At 36.3% G+C, this 24,818-nt stretch overlaps 1 protein-coding gene across 5 annotated transcripts in view; it reads left to right on the top strand.

The window, feature by feature from the left end:
* Positions 1 to 24,818, top strand: part of LOC110025387 (protein VTE6, chloroplastic) — a 65,017-nt gene that overhangs the window by 33,263 nt on the left and 6,936 nt on the right. For 4 of the 5 annotated variants that reach the window (XR_002294116.1, XR_002294114.1, XR_002294113.1 and 1 more), the window contains exons 4-5: positions 20,072 to 20,176; positions 20,312 to 20,466. Coding sequence is in view for 1 of the 5 variants with exons in the window: in XM_020725840.1 (XP_020581499.1) it covers positions 20,072 to 20,176; positions 20,312 to 20,404 (198 nt within the window). In the remaining 4 variants the exon portion in view is untranslated. Of the gene's footprint in view, positions 1 to 20,071; positions 20,177 to 20,311; positions 20,687 to 24,818 lie in introns of those variants that run through there. The other variant, XM_020725840.1, reaches the window with a different exon arrangement.

Genomic DNA, 24,818 nt, shown 5'->3' with positions numbered 1-24,818 from the left:
GGCACATCTTTGATGTACAATATTAATATATCAAAAGGTTACAAAAGGGGCCTAGCCCTCCAATACATGGGCGCTGTCAAAAGAGATTAAAGGAAAAAGGAAATGCGAGTTATCTACATTCCTAACAAAAAGCTAATATGTATAGCAGTGTACAAGTATGAGCAACTATATTTTTTGTTCTGCCAATGTGTTCAAACAAAGGGGGGGGGGGGGGGGTGCACTAGAAAGGATTTTGCAGTAGTCTACCAAATTGATTCATGTTTGCTCTAAAAGTTGAAATTTATGTGTAGAGGTCAAAGCTTCGAGAGAAGAGGAAACAAGAATAATATGGATGCCGAAGGATCTACCATGCTTTTTAGCTTTTCTAGCACGACAACATAGGTAAACCACTTTATAAAGGATAGTAATACAACCAACAATATTGTTATTGGGTTTGGTGAGAATTTGAAATACTTATTGGACATTGTGGAAATCCGGAATGGAAATCCCTCATTGCTAAGACCTTGCGTTTAGTAGTTATATGAGGATTATGGCTATCACCTAAAGCCCAAACATCCTATATGTAATGAACTAATAGGTACTGACACTGTATCTCCCGTTTCATCTTGGACTATGTAATGATATTGTCTTTTCCCTCGTGCTAGCATAAGCGCTTCAAATTTTCCCCAAAAAATAATCCACTCTTCCTCGACTTTCTGGCGGCTTCACAATTCTGACCGGTGAGACTTCCTGGTACTCAAAGAAAAGTTTAACAATCTGAAGCTACTTGACGAACTCGTTCGAAGCCAAGTGACTTTCAAAATATAGCACATCCACCTTTATGTCGAAATTCCGGATATTTCAGGTCAAATCTTTGGGGTGTAGATTTTTCATTCCGGACATTCATATGGTGGAAGAGATTCACATCATTCATTTGATCTAGCAATTCACTATTGGAGCTACGAGAGACCCCTCTGGATTACCTTCTCTCGAACGTGGTAAACCTATGTTATAGTTGGAGGATATCCCACCAAAGGTTATTGGACATTCATTTACGGATTTCTCATAAACGACATCGTGACATTTCCTCCCGTTCAAATCATCAACAATTATCTCTTTGGTGGCGTGATTAGAGTTTGGGAGTGGGTAGGTGGGAAGAGGTGTGTAGTGACATTTCCTCCCGTTCAAATCATCAAAATATAGCACATCCACCTTTATGTCGAAATTTCAGATATTTCAGGTCAAACCTTCGGGGTGTAGATTTTTCATTCCGGACATTCATATGGTGGAAGATATTCACATTATTCATTTGATCTAGTAATTCACTGTTGGAGCTACGGGAGAGCCCTCCGGATGACCTTCTCTCAAACGTAGTAAACCTATGTTGCAATTGGAGGATATCCCACCAAAGGTTATTAGACATTCATTTACGGATTTCTCATAAACGACATCGTGACATTTCCTCCCGTTTAAATCATCAACAATTATCTCTTTGGTGGCGTGATTAGAGTTTGAGAGTGGGTAGGTGGAAAGAGGTGTGTAGTGGCAATGTAGGGTGGGAAAGAAAATTTTTGGGTGAAGGTAGTGTTAGGTAGTGGTGGATGTTAGGAACCTTAGGATATGACTAGGGCTAAGTTAACTTTGTTATCAAATGATATCAGAGTTAACCTAAAAACAGTAAACAAGCAAATATTATTATTGAAGAAAGCCAATAAGCGGGTTACAAACAACGCACTTGAAAGGGAAAACAAAATCAAGCACGACATGCAATGCTCTGAAATAGGAAATAACGACTTCACGGCTCACGACACACGACTAGGGTGGATCTCGAGGTGGGGATGGTGAAAAACGAGGGTATGGACCTCCGAAGAGGTAGCAAAAGGGCGGTTGAAAGGCTGGATGTTGGAGTGGCAGCAAGGAAGTGATGGTGGCAGCAAAGGGGAGGTGTGAAGCCTGCCAGAATCGCGAGGCGGCTGGCTGCTCTCGACGGCGACAACGAGGATTAGGGGCTGGACATCAAGTAAACAACAGAGAAAGTGCTATTGTGGACTGCAACAACGATGTAGGATGGTCAAACAACGGTAAAATAGCAAAATGAGGGGTTTTTGGGTGGTGACAACAAAAGGTGGAGGGTTGGAATTACAATAACAACGAAGAGGAGAGGGGAAGGCGTTGTCGGCGGTTGGAACTGTAGAGAACAACAACCGGGAGGCTGTTTAGGGGTGGAACAATGAAGGTTGGCCTACTAGTGGTAAATAACAGAAAGTAAGATTGACGGGGCTGCGACAATGAAGGTGGAGACCAGGGTCTGTAGGGACAACATTGGTAGTGTAGCGGAAGGCCGGGAGATATAGTAAAGAGAGGAATGCAGATGATGGAAAAGTCGGAGATAAATACCCCTGAGAGAACGAGTTACAATCGGAACATCACTCAATCCATTGGAAGGAGATCACCACCTCAGACGAGCTACAGGCAGAACACTGCTCGTCATTGGATATAGCCATAAAAGGGAGAAAGAAAACGCCTACGGCTGTTTTGACAGAAAACATATTCCAAAATTGACCTAAAATAAGAAAATAACATATTTATAAACTTATGGTAAATAGGAGTGAACCCTCTCAAAATAGGAAGAAAATTCACATAAAGAAAGTGTCGGCTGGACCTCCTTGATCGGTTCAAACTGCATCCACTTCTTCTAGGGTCGCGAGATGCGACTCCCGCATCATCCCATATCGTGGGTGGGACGCCTGCATCATCTAGGGCCATGGGATGTGCTCTCATGTTGTCTCACATTGCGAGTGGGACACCTGTGTCGATTATATTTTTATTATCTTCTATTATTATTATTTTCTACTTTTAGAATTTTTTTGTTGACAATTTGTAAATTTTGGTTACCTAATTTAGTGATCTTCCCCTACTATTTATCTTGTATATGTTTCCTATGAAATTGTAGAGGAATAATTATTTTTACTCCCTAAAAATTACATGGTATCACAACTAGAAATCACAATTGAAATCGCATTAGAGCTCGTGATTGAACCTCTGTTGGGTTGATCGTTCATGAGTCCTGTTCTCCTGATCGTCCCCTTTCACTCCGTTCTATCTAAACCCATTGAGGAAGACCATGCACGGCTGCTAGCGCTTGAGCTGCTTGGTCTGCTACTTTGTGAGTCATGCCTCTAAAGAAAATTCGCTTTCGCCGCTTTGACTGTTCGCACTTGCTGCAATAGCTAGTTCATTTTTTTCCGCAAGGTAGTCACTATGCGTGCGATGCTCTCCTCAAACTCTAAAAATGCCATATAAACCAGTGATGATGACCGAGTCCCAAGAAATTCTACCACCTCTACCAAGTCTAACAATTTCGAAACCACTTTGCCTCACCCTACAACTCTTCTTAAGGATGTATCGACTGAGTATTATCCCTAGAATTCATCCTCATATCTCACATTTATTAAACTTAAGTGGCAAGACTATCTTGAGTGGCCTCAATCCATAAATTTGGTGATCGATGAGAGATAAAATTGAGAATTTAATGGGAGAAATTTTGAGACCTGCTGACCATGACCCTGATTTGAAAAAAACGACAGTTTGAAAACTCACTTGTTATGGCTTGGCTTATTAACTCAATTGAACCTGTCATAGGGAAGTCTCATCTATTTATCCTCACTGCTCAAGATATCTAGGAGGTTGCTCGTGATTTTTATTCAAACTAAATAATTCTTTTCAAATTTTTGCATTGAAAAGTCAACTTTTGCAATAGTCTGCCAGACCGATTGTTGTTTGCTCAAAAAGTTGAAATTTATGTGTAGAGGTCAAAACTTCAAGAGAAGAGAAAGCAATAATAGTATGGATGCCGAATATGGATGCCGAAGGATCTACCATTCTTTTTTGGCATTTTTAGCACACCAACATTGGTAAACCACTTTACGAAAGTTAGCAATACAACCAACAATATTGTTATTGGGTTTGGTGAGAATATGAAATTTTCTTGGACATTGCAGAAATTCGAAATGGAAATCCCTCATTGCTAAATTTTATGTTTGGTAGCCAAAAGAATCTTGCATTTAGTAGTTATATGAGGATCGTGGCGATCACCTAAAGCCCGATATATGTAATGAACTGATATGTACTGACACGACGTCTCTTGTTTCATCTAGGACTATGTAATGATATTGTCTTTTCTCTCGCGCTGGCATAAGTGCTTGAAATTTTCCCATAAAAATAATCCACTTTTCTTTAACTTTCTGGCGGCTTCACCCTTCTGACCAGTGAGACTTCTTGGTACTCAGAGAAAAGTTTCACAATCTGAAGCTACTTGACAAACTCGTCCGGAGCCAAATGACTTTCAAAATACAGCACATCCACCTTTATATCAAAATCCAGGATTCTGAGATATTTCAGGTCAAATCTTTGGGGTATAGATTTTTCATTTCGGACCTTCATATGGTGGAAAAGTTCACTATATTCATTTGATCTAGCAATTCACCGTTGAAGCTATGGGTGACCCCTCCGGATTGCCTTCTCTCAAAGGCGGTAAACCTATGTTGCAGTTGCAGGATCTCCCACCAAAGGTTATTGGAGATCCATTTACAAACTTCTCATAAACGACATCTTGACATTTCCTCCCGTTCAAGTCATTGGCACTTATCTTTTCGGTGGCGTGATTAGAGTTTGGGAGTTGGTAGGTGTAAAGAGGTGTGTAGGGGTGATGTAGGGTGGGAAAGAAAATTTTTGGGTGAGTGTTGGTAGTGGTGGATGCTAGGAACCCTACAATATGACTGGCTAGGTTAACTTTATTATCAAATGATATCAGAGTTAACCCAAACAACAATAAACAAACAAATATTATTATTTGAAGAATGCTAATATGCAGTTATAGACTACACACTTGAAAGGAAAAACAAAAGCAAGCACGACATGCAATACGCAGAAATAGGAACTAACGACTTCACGATTAACAACACACAACTAGGGTGGATCTCGAGGTGGGGGTGGTGATAAATAAGGGTTTGAATCTCCAGAGAGGTAGCAAAGGGCCGCTGGAGGCTGGATGATGGAATGACAATAAGGGGGTGATGGGGTAGCAAAGGGGAGCGAGAAGCTGCCAGAATAGCGAGACAGCTTGCTGTCCTTGACGGTGACAACGAGGATTAGGGGTCGGACATCAAGTACACTGTGAAATTGCTATTCTGGACAACAACAACGATGTAGGATGGTCGAACAATGGTAAAATAGTAAGGTAAGGGATTTTTGAGTGGCGGTAGCAAAAGGTGGAGGGATGGAACTGCAATGACTGCGAAGAGGAGAGGTGAAGGCGTTGTCAGCAGTTGGAACTGCAGAAAATAACAACCTAGAAATGGGAGGTGGAGACCATGGTCCGTAGGGACAACGATGGTAGTGAAGCGGAAGGTCGCGAACGACAACGATAGTGAAAGGTGGAATTCAGAGGATGGAAAAGTCAGAGATAAATACCCTCAAGAAAACGATCTATAGTCACAACACCACTCAATCCCTTGGAAGGAGATCACCACCTCAGACGAGCTACAGACGGAACACCGCCTGCCATTGGATACAACCATAGAAGGGAGAAAGAAAACGCCTACGTCTGTCCCGACAGAAAACATATGCCAAAATTGACCTAAAATACAAATATAACATATTTATAAACTTTGGGTAAATTGGACTGAACCCCACTCAAAATAAGAGGCAAATTCACGTAAAGAAAGTGTTGACCGGACCTCCTGGACCGATCCAAGCTGCATCCACTTTGTCTAGGGTCACGAGATTCAACTCCCGCATCATCTCTCATTGCGTGTGGGATGTCCACATCATCCAAGGTCATGGGATGTGCTCTCACGCTCTCTCGCATCGCGGTTGGGACACTTGTGTCGACTATATTTTAATTATATTTTATTTTTATTATTTTCTACTTTTAGAATTTTTTTCTTGTCGATAATTTGTAAATTCTGATTTCTTTTTTTAGCATGAGGATTTTGTGGATTACCTAATTTGGTGATCTTCCCTGATTTCTTTTTTTAGCATGAGGATTTTGTGGATTTCTTTTTTTACCTAATATTTATCTTGTAAACGTTTCCTATGAAATTGAAGATGAATAATTATTTTTACTCTCTAAAAATTACATGGTATCAGAGCCATAAATCACTATGGAAATCACATTAGAGCTCATGATTGAAGCTCTGTTGGGTTGCTCGTTCGTGAGTCATGTTTCGCGATCGTGTCCTTTGGCTCCGTTCTACCTCAAACCATCGAAGAAGATCATGCACGGTTGGTAGCGATTGAGTTGCTTAGTCTGCTACTTCGTGAGTCATGCCTCTAAAGATAATCCAATTTTGCCACTTTGACTGCTTACACTTGCTGCAATAGCTAGTGCATTTTTTCTGCAAGGTACACGCTACACGTGCGCTGCTCTCTTCAGAATCTAATAAGGTCGTTTAAACCAGTGATAATGACCGGAGCCCCAAAAAATTCTACCACCTCTACCAAGTCCAATAATTTCGAAACTACTTTGCCTCACCCTACAACTCTTCTTATGGATGTATCGACTGAATATTATCCCTAGAATTCATCCCCATATCTCACATTTATTAAACTCAAGTGGCACAACTATATAAATTTGGTGATCATGAGCGATAACATTGGGAATTTCATGAGAGAATTTTTGAAATTTGCTGATTGTGACCCTAATTTGCAAAAACAACAGTCCGAAAACTCACTTGTTATGGCTTAGCTTATTAACTCAATGGAATTTGCCATAGGGAAGTCTCTTCTATTGATCCTCACTGCTCAAGATATCTAGGAGGCTGCTCGTGATTTTCATTCAGACTAAGGGTCCGTTTGTGGCACCTTGTGCGTTTCAGGATAAGTTGTTTATCCTGAAACGAATCCTGAAACGCGGCCCGCAGGCTGGCCGCAGGGGTCGACTCACGGCCTGCGTTTAGTGTAAAAACTCAAACGCAGTTTCAGATAAGCTGACGAAACATGTGAACCAAACTGTACGGCGGCGTTTTCAAAACGCCGCCAGCACTTATAAGCTGCCCCAAACGGACCCTAAATAATTCTTTCCAAATTTTTGCATTGAAAATTCGACTTTGGAAATCCAAGCAAAATGACAGTGATATTACTACTTATTACAATGAGTTGATAACATTTTGAGAGAAGCTTGATCATTGTTATGATGATGTTTGGGAGAATTTGGATATTTTGCATGCCATACGAAGAGAGGAAAATGATCGGGTCTACACAATTTTAGCTGGCCTTAATCGGAGCTTAGTCGAAGTCCGAGGTCACATTCTTCATAGGATACCACCATCCTCTATTCGAGGAATTTTTTCTAAGACTAGACGTGAATAGTCAAGAATAGAAATTAATGCTGAGCAACATGAAACACTCTTTTAACGTTGAACAAGATAACTCCTCTCTTGTGTCAAAAATGGTTGATATCGAAAAAGAAAGACGTAAGAAACCATGGTGCGAGCATTGCAAAAATCATCACATACAAAGGAGATATGTTTGAAGCTTCATGATAAACATACAAATGGAAATAAAAGTCCAAACGTGATGGGAGAGCTTATGAAGCCACTTTTAAAGAAACTCAAGAATCTTTTGCAATCTTGAATGCATTCCATTTCACCAAGGTTAGAGGACTTGCACAATTTGTTTCAATCTCTAAAATTATCCCGGACTCTGGCTTAGTGTTATTCTCCAATCAACGTGTTATTAGGTGTTATGCCTAACATTATTCATTTTGGGATAATTGATTTTGGTGCAATTAATCATATGACTGGTTGTTCGAAATTGTTCTCATCCTATACATCTTGTGCATGCAAAAAGAAATGTCAAAATTTTTTATGGTTCTTTCATGGTAATTGTCGGTATAGGAATTATCAAACTCAATTTGTTGTTAACTCTTTGCGATGTGCTACATGATCTTAATTTATCTTGTAACTTGATGTTCATTAGTAAAAGTGCTTTCGACCATTGATGTAAAACTAATTTCTATTCTTCTTATTCTAAATTTTGAGAATTAATCGCTAGGAGAATGATTGACAATGCCAAGAAAAAAAGATGAACTCTATTCTCTTTTACGATGAATGTGTCAAATAGAAAATGTAAGTATTTGTTTAAATTTTGTTTTTATTTTTAAAGACAATAATACTATCTTATGACATTATAGATTAAGACATCATAGTTTTCAATATTTAAAATAATATATGTTTTTCATGTTATTTAAAAAAAAAAAAAATCCTTCACTTTCTCAATACGAAGTTTATCAGTTTGCTAAACATCTTCATGTGTAAATTTTTTTTAAACTTACAAACTAACTACATTATTCACTCTGTTGTGGTCTTTGCAAAACTTACATAATCTAGGTAAAAATTTTTTTCTACATTTACTAAGGAGCTTATAAAGATTAAATTGGGTTTATTTAATGAAATAAAAATCTGAAGTGGAAGTAATTTAAAAGAATTTTTACACCATGATAGAAGCAAAATTTTGAAAGACTTGAAATATTACGGAGTGATAATGCCGAGAATATTTCAAATACTTTTTGGGTCAATATTTTTTTAAAAAATAGTTCGTTAAAACTCTTGTATTGACGCTCTACAATAAAATGATGTGACTAAAAGAAAAAATACACTTATTAGAAGTAGCTCAGGTATTTTTGTTTACTAATCAAGTGCCAAAATATATTTGGGGTGAAGTCTTTCTTGCTGCTATGTTTCTCATTAATAGAACACCTAATAAGGCTTTAAACTTAGAAATATCATTTGATATTTTTATAAAATTTATCTAACAAATTGACTCATCTTTTTCATCTTTAATGATATTTAGGTGTACTGCATTTATTCATATTCATAGTCATAACCAATAAAACTTTAACCTTAAGCCAAACAATTTATGTTTGTTGGTTATGCTCCCATTCAAAAGTGTAGAAATATTGTGATCCTGTGTCTAAAAAATATTTGTTATCATGGATGTCATATTCTATGAATTATGGTTTTTCGTCTCACCTTTGAGGGTGATAAAACAAATATTTGATTGTTATTTTCCATGATCTTTTGCAAATCAAAGATTTCACAAAATAATACATTTTCAGCCTTGATTGTTCAACATGAAAAGCCAAACTATATTATATCAGCCGAAAGTACATTGAATTTTTTAGATATTGATTTTAGATATTGAAGATGGTTGAAATTCACATACAATACTATCTCATGATTTTCATGATCCTATAACAACTAACAAAGAAGAAAAAAACAATGATATCATTTGACATTGTCCACTCACGCCAGAAGACAACTCAAAAGAAAGGGTCCAAGAATCCTTTGCACTATCTAGAATTCATGAATCTTCGAGATAATGTCTTCATTGAGCCTTTACCCCGTGTTCAGTTCGCTTCATATGAGTTCTAAGTTTTTTAGTATTGAACCGAGTCTAGTTCTATTCTTAGTTCTAATGATTCCATTATTCCCACTACTGCTTGTAAGGGGGTAAGGTCTTGCACCCAACAACCATTGTTCTATTATGTGCCATACAAAAAAAAATTGACCCATTTTTTGTGCTTTTACATCAATATTGCCTTGTATGGAGATTCCTAATATTGTGATGGATGCTGTAAAAGTTCCTACGTGAAAGGAGATTGTTTTTGATGAGTTGAAAACCGTTGAAAAAAATGTCACGTGTAAATTTGTTGATCTATCTAGAGAGAAGACAATTGTACGGTGCAAATGAGTGTTTATAGTCAAGTATAAATTTGAGTGCTCTCTTGAACTGTGCAAGGATCAACTGGTTACCAACGGATTTACTCAGCCCTATGAAATTGATGACTTAGAGACATTCGCTCCAGTCGCAACATTAAACTCTAATAAAATTCTTTATCATTTGCAACTAATCTTGATTGACCCCTACAACTGTTTGGTATAAGAAAATGCATTTTTCAATGGGGACTTGGAGGGAGAAGTGTATATGGATGTACATATTGGATTTAGTGAGAAGCTAAACAGAAAGATGTGCAAACTAAAAAATATTTATACCAGTTGAAGCTATCACTGAGAGCATGATTTGAGAAATTTATTTTGTTTTGTCAAAGGTTAGGGTATACTTTGTAATAAATGTTTAAAAAATAAGAAAAGAAATTTATTTAATAGGATATTTTGAACGAGAATGAACGAGATAGTTCTGTCGTTTGGAGATTGATAGTTTAGTCTCATTTGAATTGGAGAATGGAGTAAGATCAAGGGTTAGACAGAGAATCGAAGAGCGATAAAAAATAAAAGGGAGTGGTCTTGTGCTTTTCATATCGAAGACTAATCACTGCTTGCGGGAAGTCGACATTGAGGTTGTCTTGTGCGTAGGAGAAAGGGAGGAGACGTGTTGACAATGTGCCGTGTTGGAGATGGCTAGGGCAGCTTTGATTGCAAGAGAAAAAAACTAGCGGCTTGCGCATTTTGCGTGAAGAAGCAACGAGCTTCTTAAGGGTTGTCTTTTGCAGGTGCTAAGCAGAAATGACAATCAACGGCCTTGAGGAGGTGTCAATGCGTGGTATCATTGAAGTGAGTTGTCGAAGCCTTGCAAGCTTGGGTAGGGGTTGGACTAGGGCATCATTTTCAACAAAGGTAAAATCCTAACTTTAGTTTACTATTGCTTTAGTTAGATGTTATTAATATGAAAATTAATTGAGGAAATGTCAAAAGCTAAGTATAAACAATAAATTCCTGTAAAATTTTGAAGGAATGGAACCTCAATAAATTATGTTTATAAGTTATTCTTTAATAGGAATAATTTTATTAGCATATTTTGCAATGCAAGAATTTCATAAGAATGAATATGAAGCTTTATTTAATGAAGTCTTATGAACCGGATAAAAATGTTACTCTCTAAATGTCTATATTATTAAGTTTAAAATTTCTTTAATCATAATAAGTGTACCTCTAGGGAATTTTTTTTGCTCAAATGTATATTCATATAATCATAAATTTATAATATTATAATTAAGTTATAATATTTTTATTTTCTCAATCTCTTATAGGTTATACTGGACGAAAACTGTCAAGTTTAAATGAATAATGAATAAATTAAATTCAATTTTATAAAAGTTATGGGAACATTGTCTATAATTAAAAAAAGATTAAAATTAAGGATAAATGGAAGCAATTAGGCTATTTAGTTTACTATTGCTTTAGTTAGATGTTATTAATATGAAAATTAATTGAGGAAATATCAAAAGCTAAGTATAAACAATAAATTCCTGTAAAATTTTGAAGGAATGGAACCTCAATAAATTATGTTTATTAATAGGAATAATTTTATTAGCATACTTTGCAATGCAAGAATTTCATAAGAATGAATATGAAGCTTTATTTAATGAAGTCTTATGAACCGAATAAAAATGTTACTCTCTAAATGTCTATATCATTAAGTTTAAAATTTCCTTAATCATAATAAGTGTACCTCTAGGGAATTATTTTGTTCAAATGTACATTCATATAATCATAAATTTATAATATTATAATTAAGTTATAATATTTTTATTTTCTCGATCTCTTATAGGTAATAATGGACGAAGACTGTCAAGTTTAAATTAAATTCAATTTTATAAAAGTTATGGGAACATTGTCTATAATTAAAAAAAGATTAAAATTAAGGATAAATGGAAGCAATTAGGTTAAATCAATTGCTAATTTTTTTATAAAGTCAAATTATAGTTTCAACATAGATTTGGATTTTTTTTTGTGGAGTATAGATTAACTAGTACTGAAGCAAGCAAAGGTGACCAGGAATATTAAGATCCTTATAACAATTAAGATTTCAAACATAATTCATGTGAGTAATTATATATCTGAATTTCAGTAAATTTTTTATTTTTGAATTTCTATTCATATATTCCATTTTTTATATTGATGATCTATAACAATGAGATTTATACCACGGACAATTCTTCATATTGTTCCATTTGGAAACATGCATGTTTACTATGCTGCATAAATATTGCATATTAGTTTTCTTAGAAAAACATTTGGTTATTGCAAGACATTTAGATTGTAGTAGATATGCATATATCATATTATTACATGATCTTTAGAATTATGAATATTAACATTCCTGCATAAAAAATTGCATAATGATTTCTTTATGAAGTTATTTATGAGTAGATGAATGCAATGTCACATAATAAAATAATGTATGTTATGAATTATGAAAATATAATATACATGAATGCTTTTATGTGCATGCTAAGAGGAGTTTTCCTCTTTATTATATTAACTGGAGTTGACTATGTACCCACACGTAGATATTTTTCTACTACCTCAGACAATTGTAAAACTTTGATCAATAACAACTATGTTGACGAAAGTTTCGACCAGGGGTAATTAGACACCATACCATGTCAAATAATCATGTAATTCAAGTAACAAATCACTATGTCAACGAGATAATATCAGTCAAGGGTGAGTATACATTACTTCATCTTAGACAATTGTGTAAGTTAGATCATGAATCACCGTGCCTACATGATAATATCTACTAGAGATGTGTTATGTTATATTTTAACGGTACTCCTGTGACGGATGTGAAAGTTAAGTGTGTGAAGTAATAAAAATTAATGGATTATATCTTGAAAAATAAAATAAAAGATAATGCATGTAGAAATTATAGATTTCTTTAATGAACAAACATCATGAATATATTCTATAAATTATTATATATATTTTTAGAATATATTATGAAAGACAAACATATACATTATTTTCTTTTTCTTTTATTATTGCAGTTTAAAAATGTAATTACTGCACTGGGTTATATTGGATAATGTTATGAAAAACGATGACAATAAAACGAAAAATAGAACGAGAAAATTCGCACAAAAATAACAGAAACATACTTACGTGGTTCGACAAATTTGTCTACGTCCACGAACCTGCAGAGAATTTTTTTACTTTGAGGAATTACACTATCAAACGTCTCGACGTTTACAAAAAATCTTTATTTTTCTTTCTCTTACTCTCTACCTCCTTTCTCTCCTCTCTCTCTCTACTTCTAGGTGAAAGAAAACAAAGAACTTAATCGCCACAGAAAGGAGGTAGTTTTTGGGATGGGTTTAGTAGGCCTAATTGCTTCTTATTTATAATAAGCAAAAAGGCTTATTCTGGAAACCAGAGAGATGGGAAGCTTCACGCGATTCCGCGTGCGACACGGAGCGGGATGTGGTTCGCGTGGGGCGCGACGCGGTCCGCGTGAAACGCGATGCAGAGAGAAGCGCGACGTGAGACGCGATGCGGAGAAGGGGGACGGGACGGGGTTTCACGTGCGACGTGTAAGGCGAGACGCGGAGAGGGAGTCCGACGGAACATGCTCTATATTCAACAATTCATCCACTTGGAGACTGGGACACTTACTGCATTATCTGCTGGTTGTACCGACTCTTTTGCTCAAACGTGATATACTCCTCTGTAACTCAAAGCCCCTGTTTTCAAGCTAAAAGACTAACCGAAGTTGCACACAACTCCAACTTCACAAGTGTAACACCCTTGGTTAACATATCAGCAGTGTTCTTGCTTCCACAGATCTTCTCAAGTAACAACTGTCTATCATCTAACAATGATCGTATGGAGTGATACCTGATCTGAATGTGCTTGTTTCTGGATTGAAATGTTGGATTCCTGGCAAGGAATATGACGCTCTATCACTGTAGATAGTGCTCTTCTGAGCCTCCTTACCTAATTCTTTTAAGAAACTTTGCAGTCATATTATTTCTTTTGCAGCCTCTGAAACTGCAATGTACTCAGCCTCTGTAGTGGACAACAAAACTGTCTTCTGTAAATTTAAGCCCTATGACATTACAGTATCACCAAGAGTATAAACATAATTTGTAGTACTCTTCATAGTGTCAATGTCTCCAGGTAAATCTGCATCAACATAACCCTGTATCTCCAGACTGTTTCCTAGAAACACAAGTAGGTTTCTGAAGAACCTCTTAGGTATCTCAAGATCTACTTCATAACTTCCTAATGTTTCTTCCCTAGATTACTCATGTATCTGCTTATAAATCCCACTGCATGGACAATATCCGGTCGGGTGCAGATCATGTCATATATAAGTGAACCAATAGCTGAAGCGTAAGGAACCTTACTCATGTGGTGTTGTTCCTCTTTTGACTTGGATGACTGATTTTTGCTGAGTCTGAATTGGCTGCCCAAAGGTGTGCCAGTTGGTTTGGCCTGATCTATATTGAACCTGTTAAGCACTTTTTTCATATATTCAACCTGTGAAAGACTCAATGTGCCTCTGACTCAGTCTCTGGCAATCCTCATGCCAAGAATTTGTTTTGCCGCTCCCAAATCATTCATTGTCAAGTGCTTTGACATCTGATTCTTCAGATTATTGATCTTATCAATGCTGGCCCCTGCAATAAACATATCATCTACATACAACAATAAATTGATATAAGAATTGTCAAAATACCTGACATAACAACAGTGATTTGTCTGACATCTGTCGTACCCTGCATTGAACATGAATTTATCAACTTTCTTGTATCGTTGTCTAAGAGCTTGCTTCAGGCCATACAAGCTCTTCTTCAATCTACATACTAAATCTTTTTTTTCTCTGTACCACGAACCCCTCAGGCTGATGCATGTAGATGTCTTCTTCAAGGTCTTCATAAAGAAAATCTATTTTCACATGTAATTACTCCAAAAATAGATCTTCGGTAGCAACCATAGCCAGTACCATTCTGATGGTTGTAAGTTTAACCATAGTAGAAAATATCTTAGAGCAGTGAATGCTCTGCCTCTGCTGAAAGCCTTTTACAAGTTTGGTCTTGTACCTTTTACTGTCATCAAACTCAGTCTTCACCCAGTACACCCATTTGTTGTGTAATGCATTCTTTTCTGGTGAAAGTTCTGTCAGCTCCCATGTTTGATTTCCCAGCAGGGAATTCATTTCCTCCTTCATGGCTAGCTCCCATTTGTTAGAATTTTCATCTGTCAGGGTTTCTTCATAACTTTGTGGTTCTCCACCATCTGTCAGCAGAATATAATTTAAAGTTAGTGAGTAACGTTGTGGCGAATGTCTGCTTCTGCCTGACTTGCGAACGACAAGTGGAGTAGTGAATGACTCTGAATCTAATTGCCAAATAATAGGAATGGGTGTCCCAAAGCCATTCTCCTCGTCATTCACATCTCTGCCCTGTGTTGTGATGTCTGGTAGATCGTTAAACCTCACGAACTCCGATTCCTGAGGAGTTGCTTCAGAATTTGTACTAGTCATGTTTTTGTACATCTTCTCATTAAAGATCACATTTCTCCTTCTGATAATCTTCTGATCCTAATCATCCCAGGAACGATAGTCAAATGCTTCGTCTTCATAGCCAATGAAATAACATTTTTTGGATTTAGCCTTAAGCTTGCTACAAACATCAAGATTGGTTAGAACATAAGAAAGACAACCAAAAGACTTAAGATGAAAAAAATTGACCTCTTTGCCGCTTTAGACTTCTTCAGATAATTCACAGTTTAATGGGACGGATGACCCTCTTTTGATCAAGTAAACTGCAGTTTGACCGCATCTGCCCAAAAAATTGGTGGTAGTCTGACATGCAATCTCATGATCCTGACACGCTCATTGATGATCTTGTTCATACGCTTTGCAACTTCATTTTGTCGTATCTCCGGAATGGTCTTCTCCATTATGATACCCTAAACTACAGAATACTCCTTGGACCCACTATCGATGTACTCACCACCATTGTCAGACCTCAAACATTTCAATTTTAGATCTGTATGTCTCAACCATGATCTTTCAAGTTTTGAATACAGCAAATACATTAGATTTATGCTTCCAAAAGTAAACCCATTCTTTTTTTGTTGTGGTCATCAATGAATGCGACATGGTAGCGAGAGCCTCCAAGGGATGTAACTGGGGAAGTTCCCCACACGTCGATGTGTACAAGTTCTAGTTTTTCTGCTTTTTGCACTCTGTTATCTTTCAAGAAACTAACCTTCTATTTCCCTATAATGCAACTTTCACGTATATCGATATCAACTGACTTCAGTTATGGCAACTTGCCTCTGGACTGAAGCTCTTTCATGCTGCTCTGATTCATGCGTCCAAGCCCGTAATGCCACATGTCTGTTGTGCTCTCTGCAACTGTAGTATCAATACTGTTAATTAAATCAATATTCATATATAACGTATCAGTCTTTTTATCCCGAGTCAGTATCAGTGCTCCTTTGATAACCTTCCAGATGCTAACAAAGAACACTACTGAATGACTGCCTTCGTCGAGCTACCTAACAGACATGAGGTTCTTCTTTAGTTCAGGAATGCGTTTGACCTTTTGCAGAGTCCATTTGCTCTTGTTAGAGAGTGTAATATCAACGTCTCACATCCCCACCACCTTCAAAGCTTCTCCATCAGCCAGATACACCTTCCTAAAGTCACCTGCGACATAGTTTCGCATTAACTCCCGGTGGAAAAATGTATGGAAAGATGTCCCTGAGTCTAGTATCCAGTCATCAATAGAGCTGTGAACTGTAAGCAACAGTGCATCCTGCGGATGCACTTCTTCAGTTACAACATTAGCACTGACGTTTTCCGTCTTTTAAGGATTTTTGCAGTTCTTTATGTGGTCAGTTTTATCATAATTCCAACACGTTGCTGATTGATCAGGCTTTGACTTGCTCTTGCTTCTATGCTTTGATTTCGACCTTCCTCTGTTTGAGTTCCTGTCTTGTGAACTCGCTCTAGAATCAACATTCAGTGTCGAACTTGAGCCTGAGATCTCGCCAGAATCTTTCCTGCGCATTTCAGCCAAAATGAAATCACGAATATCATCATATTTTAACTTAGTTTTACTTATAGAGTTGCTAATTGCCATCCTCATGGCTTCCCGCTATTTGACAATGAGCCCTTCACGAATATCATCATATTTTAACTTAGTTTTACCTATAGAGTTGCTAATTGCCATCCTCATGGTTTCCCGCTATTTGACAATGAGCCCAACAATATTAACGCATGTATCTCATCGTCAAAATCAATTTCAACAGACGACAATTGATTTGTGATGATGATGTTGAACAACAGACACACCTTCCGCCATCTTCAAGTTGAATAACTTTTTCATCTAGTGCACTTTATTATTCACCGATGATTTTTCCTATGTACCTGATAAGGCCGCCATAAGGTCTGCAGTCGTCATTTCTTTTATGACGTTGTGGGCAACAGATCTCGATAGGGTTAATCGGATAACCCCAAAATCTGTCGATCCAACAGTTTCCAACCGGCCTCTTCTATCTTCTCTGGTCGTTTTCTCAGTAACGGAAGATGAAGTTTCTTCCTATAGAGTTAGTCTTCTATTTGCATCCTCCAGTAGCTAAAATTTGTGTCGTCGAACTTCTCGATCCCTGAAAACTTCATTTTGCATTCGGCCATTGTTTTAACGGAAGATGAAGTTTCTTCCCATAGAGTTAGTCTTCTATTTGCATCCTCCAGTAGCCAAAATTTGTGTCGTCGAACTTCTCGATCCTTGAAAACTTCATTTTGCATTCGGCCATTGTTTTTCCTTAAATCCAAAACCATGGCTTTGATACCAATTGTTATGAAAAATGATGATAATAAAGCGAAAAATGGAACAAGAAAATTCGTACAAAAATTACATACACAGATTTACGTGGTTTGACAAATTTGCTTACATTCACGGAACTGCAAAGAATTTTATTACTTTGAGGAATTATACTGTCGAGCGTCTTGACGTTTACAAGAAATCTCAATTTCTCTTCCTCTCTCTCTCTCCTCTCTCTCTACCTCTAGGTGAAAGAAAACAAAGAAGTTAACTGTCATAGAAAGGAGGTAGTTTTTGGGATGGGTTTAGGAAGCCTAATTGCTTCCTATTTATAATAAGCAAAATGGCTTATTTCGGAAGCCCGTGAAGCTTCCCGCGGCAGAGTGTGACGCGATCCGCGTGAGGTACTACGCGGAGAGGGACGCGGCGTGAGGCGCAATGCAGAGAAATGGGAAGGGATGCAATTCCGCGTGGGATGTGTGAGGCGAGACACTGAGAGGGAGTCAGGCGGAACAGACTCCATATTCAACAAGATAACTCATTATATTGTTTAATACTTCTGAGATTTAAGTGTTTTTTAATAGAAAATGAATACTAAATGAGATAATATGTACGGAATGCAATGTTAGCAACTTGAAAGGTACATTTATTTAGTCAATTAAATTATTTCGTACAATTCATTTGGATTGTAAACTCCTAGGTATAGCAAAATAAAAGAATGGAAAATAAATGTAGAAAATTTTAAATTTCATGATACTGCTGTCCATTTCCGCATTGGAAATTCGAAGCCCCTAGCGAGGTTGTGACATATTATGGGCAAGAAGATTATAAAATGTTCTTTATACACTGAAAGGATGGGAAGATTACCATGTATATTGTGTATGTGGACACTTTAATTCTCACGAGAGATGATTTATATGTGTTGAACTGTTTTAATACTTCTTTCAATGACACTGTGATGGGTGGTTGTAGATCTGCAAAACACTCTAATTAATTCGAATTAGAAACTAGGAGATGGGAAGAAAGGTGATTAAATGAATACAACGTGGTATAAAAATTTGGTTGAAAAAATGATATACTTATCACATACTCGATGAAATATTGCCTTTGCTGGGAGTTTGGTTTGTCAATTTATGCATTCACCCTTTGAGAAATGCCTTAAAGCGATTAATAGAATTCTCAAATACCTAAAAAGTATACCTACAAGGGCTAACTCTTTCAGAAGACCACACAACAAAATATAGAGACATACGCTGATGCAGATTGGGCAGGCTCAGATATTGATAGGAGATCAGCTTTTGGATACTTTACTTATGTGTTGGAAAAATTGGTTACATGGCAAAGTAAAAAACCGAATGTGGTTACGAGGAGTAGTGCCGATGCAGATTACATGGCTATGGTTGATGGAGTATGTGAGATGTTATAGCTGAAGAGAATTCTTGAAGAGCTGTGGATCCTGATAAACATGCCGATGAAGTTGCAAAGTGGCAGTAAAACCTCCATAAGCATTATAGAAAATCAATTGTGAAATGATCGTACAAAGCATATGGAGATTGACAAACACTTCTTAAAAGAGAAGATTTACTGTGAAGCTATTTGTATGTTGTTTATTTCTACTGCTCAACAAATAACATTTATCTTCATCAAAGGATTTTTCATACTTATTTTTGAACTTCTTGTAAGCAAATTGGGCATTATAGATATCTATGCTTCAACTTGAAGCGGTTTTGGATGTTTGGTATCTTCTATTTTTAGTATTTCCTATTTTTAGAAATTTTTATTGTTGGTAATTTGTAATTCCTATTTTCTTTTTTAGCATGGGGATTTTGCGTCTTGCCAATTTGGTGATCTTTTTTTGCTATTTATCTTGCAAACATTTCTTATGAAAGCAAAGAGAAGTAATTATTTTAACTCTCTCAAAAACTGCATGTTTAGTATTTTTTAAGTGTTAATTATTTTTAAAAATAAATTTAGCTGTTTTTAAAACACCCAAAATACTTTTTTGGGTATTTTCGTTGTTTTCAATATAGGAACTTTCAATCACCAACCTTCCATCATGTCAGCCACCTCCACCCTCGCATCTGATGCTGGCCAACCGTGCGCCCATTGCTATCTAACTTCGCTCTTCCCAGCGGTCAGATTAGTGTTATAGTTGACAATAGCTTTATCTCTGCCAACACTTGTAGTTGCGGTGCCACTTCCATCTTCCAAATGGCCAAAAAAAATTGAATTTTGTGATATTTAACTGACAAAGAAAAGTTATATTTGAGATACAAAGGATATTTTTTATTTTAAATCAAAATATTAATAAAATAAAATAAAAAACAAAAGTGGTTCTAAAAGTGCCTTCAAAGAATCTTTTTCTGATAAATCATTAAATTATTATATGCTATATTTTAATTTTGCCTATAAAGCGAGTAATAACCTTTTTTCCTCTCCTTTTTTAGTGTTCGTTGAAACTACTTTTGGTTATTCTGCGTGACTGCTGCTGCAACTTTTCCCTCACAGGTTAACACACCACAAGCTGCCATATGTGTTCTGGCTTCACAAGTTGCGAACTTCGGTGAAAGCTTCATAGGTGCTACACTACAAGAGAGAGACGGTTTCCAATGGGTATTGTGAAATCTGAATTATTTTCTTAATAACTGCTTGCTTTACATTTGTTTACTATTTCTGAACGACTTTCATTGTTTTATGTATTTATCTTGTTCCAATAGCTAACAACAATGACTTTTTGGGAATTTGTAGCTCAATAATGATGCAGTCAATGTGCTGAACATCTCCATTGGTAGCATCTTGGCTGTTCTGATGCAGGTACTCATAGTTGATGGCTGGCGGTGATGAATGATTTACAGCAAATTCACATGGCGTGTTTCCCTCGCCTTTTAAGAAGTTCTATCTCGGTGAGTTAATCTCTTGGAACTTTGAAAAATGGCAATAAATTAGTTTTATGATTTTATGAAACAACGGATTTTACATATGTAGAATAATATTTGAGTATTATAGAGATTATGCTACAGTTGAGGCTTTCTGGTTGTTTTCAGCGTTGCACTATTGATATAATTAATTTTGAGAGAAGTGCCAAAATGGTCTTCTGCCTCTTTGCTATGGGTCATTTTATTGTCAAATTCTATAAAAGTTTTAATTTAATCCCCATACTCCTCCCTGGAGCCTATTTCAGATCATATTAAAATAGTATGGGGGCTATTATGACATTTCTATGGACTCTGGCATTAAAATGATCCCATGTAAATAGTGGAGGGATTATTAACCTTATGTAATTTTATCTTTTGATTAAGAAAGAAAATAATTTCAAGTTTTGTAAATAAGTATAATAATATTTCTCATGGCAGTTGTCATAATATCTGATATAATGTCAAACTAGGATTTCATACTGACTAGCTGTAAGCTAATGTTTCTCAACAAATCTTACTTTTAAAAAATTCTGCCGTAATGCTAAGGTTAATTGCCCTTATTTGTGAGATAGAGTAAACTTATTAGCCTTTTCAGTAAACTTTTGAAACTATTATTGTCAAGAAAAAAAACTAACTGAATAGATTTCTTACAGATAACACCTTCAGTAAATATCAGAGCTAATTTGTTAATATGAAAAAATAGTTAGAATCTGGAAAAATCATATAGAAGTTAGTGTAAATTTAATTGAGAAAGCATTGATTTTAGGGAAATTTATCCAAATTTAATGTAATGGGTCATAGACATGTAAAATAACCCAAATTTATGCTATTTGGATTCAATTAAATATAGGGAAATTTATCCAAATACCACACAATTCTTTTGTATTTATATATCTAACACCCAAAATTTGATATTTACACTTATAACACCATGTTGTCATAAACTTATGCATAAAAAGGTTCAGTTTTAAAAAATTAATGATGGTGGTATTTTTGATCTGATGTTGAATACTTAAGTGGTATGCATCTGAGGGTCTGTTTGGGGCAGCTGAAGCTTATCCAGCTTCTGCTGATAAACAACTTATTATGATAATCTGCTGATGAGCATCTGATTCGGATAAACTGTCTGGCTGTTTGGTTTGTGCGTATGAAAAACAGCTGATTTTGGAGAAATTACTATTCTACCCCTATTTTGGCAGAGGTAGACCGTAGAATAAAAGCTTCAGCAGAGTGAAGCTTCCTTCGGCAGAGGCAACAGAGCAGAGCTTTGGCGGAGGCAGACCGTAGCTTCGGTGGAGGCAAAGCGGAGCTTCGGCGGAGCGGACGCAGAACGGAGCTTCGTCGGAGGCGGACGCAGAGTGGAGCTTCGGCGGAGGCAGACGCAGAACAGAGCTTCGGCGAAGCAGACGCAGAACGGAGCTTCGGCGGAGGCAAAACGGAGGCAGACCAGAACTTCGGCGGAGGCAGAGCGGATCTGACACGAGGGAGGGGCAGGCGCGTAAATGCTGCCCCAATCGGGCATTCGAAACGTTGATCGCGGTTCGATACCTGCGATCGTGTTTTTTTCTAAATCTGAAACGTGATTTTCGAATAAGTTGCACAAACGCGCAAAACAAGCCGCACTTATAAGCTGCCCCAAATGGGCCCTGAATCTGAACGTTTAGGTGTTAGATACGTAAATACATAAGAATTGTGTTGTATGTATGTAAATGCCCCATTAATATATGTTTACAACCGCACAGTCATGGTACTTCCACTAGTTCAGAGAAAATTACACTAATGTTTCTTTAATTCTCACATATTTTTATCTTTTTTTATTCTCTTTTCTTCTCTTTGTTATAACTAACTCCAAACTCAAGTAATTACAAGCTGCACCTAAAGAAAATTTTTCTGTGTGTTAGAATTGGTTTATCAACTTCTTAAGCATCCATTTTGTCATCCCTTAATGTCCAATCATCTTTAGATGGGAATTACATCATATCTGAGCATGATAAGTTAGCTTCAATCAAGCCCAAAGAAAAAAAAAAAACTCCACATTGGCAAAAGAAGTACTACATGGTTTCTATATTCATACAAGGTCAAGTCTTCAGTTGGTCAATCCATGCATCTAACTCTTGACTTCAACCATATAACAGCTCAAACTTTCATCCACGAGATGCTGTCTAGTTTGGCATCACGTATTTATGCTTTTGTCTCATTGGTTTAACTTCCTAGGAGGTCACCCATCCCAAGAGTGCTCCTGAATGAGCATGCTTAACCTTAGAGTTTTTGATATAAAATTCTAGTAGTTACACCAAAATACGCCTTGATGTTTAAGAATTTAGCTTCATTTTACTTGAGAGCTTTTATAATTTACTACTCTTAAGTAACTGGCATCCCCGACAATTTGCTTAACCCGGAATCACCACCTAGAAGCTAAAAAACTTTATATTATTACAAACCAAACCATTATATGTAGGAATCTCTAATTTGGCTTCTACTTTGAATAGTTGTGTTTCTTCGCCACGAGTAGTTGTGATGTCATCTTTTTCATTCTCTCCTAATATGTTTGCTTCTAGCTCTTGTGACAGACAAAATTAGAGAAAGTCGTCTTAGATGGTTTGGTCATATTAAACGTCGACCATTAGATGATCCGATTAGGAGAGTAGATGTTTTAAATTCGACTAGTGTTAAGAAAGGCAGAGGTAGACCTAGGAAGACTTGGGCTTATTGTATTAAAAATGATCTTAATTTACTGGAACTAAATGAAAATATGACACTAAATAGGACGCAATGGAGAAAAAGTATTCATGTAGCCGACCCCACAGTGGGATTAAGGCTTTGTTGTTGTTGTTGTTGTAGCATAAAAGGATGTGGAATATGCTTTAGTCGCGTTGAATTTTTGCTCTAATCATAACAAAAAACTTGAGGCACATGGATCAAGGCAATGTATTATTGTTTTCACTTAAATTCTCAGATAACAAAGAACTTAAGAGACGCAGATCAAGGCTCTATGTCGTTAGCTTCGTCTCTCTATGTCCCTCAAATTATAATCCGTGTGTTTTCATAAAGGATTGCCGACCCCTATTTCTTTTTCCTTTCTTTTTTGGTTTTATTCTTATTTTGTAATACCTATTGGAGATGTATATGTATCTCCTCTTTTGTACAATAAAGACTAAAGACTTTTGAGAGTTTTTCTATTGTTTTATTTTCTACATGGTATCAAAGTAAGGTTTGGGTGTTTTTTTCAACCTTCATTCTTATTCTTTAAAGTTATAATTTTTACTTCCAACATTTATTCTTATTCTTTAAGGTTAAGTTTTCACTTCCAACCTTTATTCTTATTCTAAGATCAGGGTTTCCACTTCTAACATTTGTTTTTATCTCTAAGTAATGGTTTTTACTTCTAACTTTTGTTATTATTCTCTAAAGTTATGTTTTTCACTTATAACCTTATCCCCATCAACGAATTCACCTTCAATTCACTATTTTGGTGTTATTTAACTTCCCTTCAAAAGAATCGATCATGATTAATGCTGAAAATCAGACAAAAGAAGAACTCCACATATTTCAAGCATCTTATTTCTTGAATGGGATAAATTACCTTAAATGTTTTCAAATCGTGAAGACCTTTCTAAAGAGAAATAGAAAAATCCAACACCTTGTAGATCAATCTCTGAAACTCTAATACTGAAAATTCTTACTTTTGGAATATACTGATTCCATGATCATAACATGGCTATGGAGGCCCATGCTACAAAAAACAGTGAGTCTTTTATGTTTCTCTCTCAAAAGAAATATGTTTTGTACGTGTTGAAAGAAACCAAGATGATAACAACTTAACCAAGACCAAATTTGGATTTTGATGAAGGAGCTTATGTAGATACTAGATAATATTAAAGGAAATCAAATGACTGTCATATTCACCAAAAGTCTCTGCAACTAAATATATCATAAGCAAATTTGGAATGGTAGATCTGTACCATCCTGTTTGATGAGTAGTAAACTTTTTACTCTAATCATAACAGTGAACTTAAGTCACACGGGAGAAGGCAATGTACCATTGTATCTGTTTACTTATGACTCTCATATAACACATAATTTAAGGTACACAGATCGAGCTCTATACCGTTAGATCTGTTTCTGTGACCCTGGAATTAAAATCCCCATGCTTTCGTAAAGGATTGTTGGTCACTATTTATTTTTCACTCCTTTTTTGGTTTTATTCCTATTTTGTAATTCTATTGGAGATGTATATATATCTCCACTTTTGTATAATGTAGAGGGAAGACTCTTGTGAGTTTTTCCATTGTTTTATCTTCAACAAGTCTTGTAAAGCCCCATTTCAGTTATTCGAGGAA

The sequence above is a fragment of the Phalaenopsis equestris genome, unplaced genomic scaffold (genome assembly GCF_001263595.1).
Source record: "Phalaenopsis equestris unplaced genomic scaffold, ASM126359v1 Scaffold000297, whole genome shotgun sequence".
In the NCBI taxonomy this organism is placed as follows: domain Eukaryota; kingdom Viridiplantae; phylum Streptophyta; class Magnoliopsida; order Asparagales; family Orchidaceae; genus Phalaenopsis; species Phalaenopsis equestris.
The sequence above is the reverse complement of the archived record's forward strand: the minus strand, read 5'-3'. Positions and strand labels throughout refer to the sequence as shown.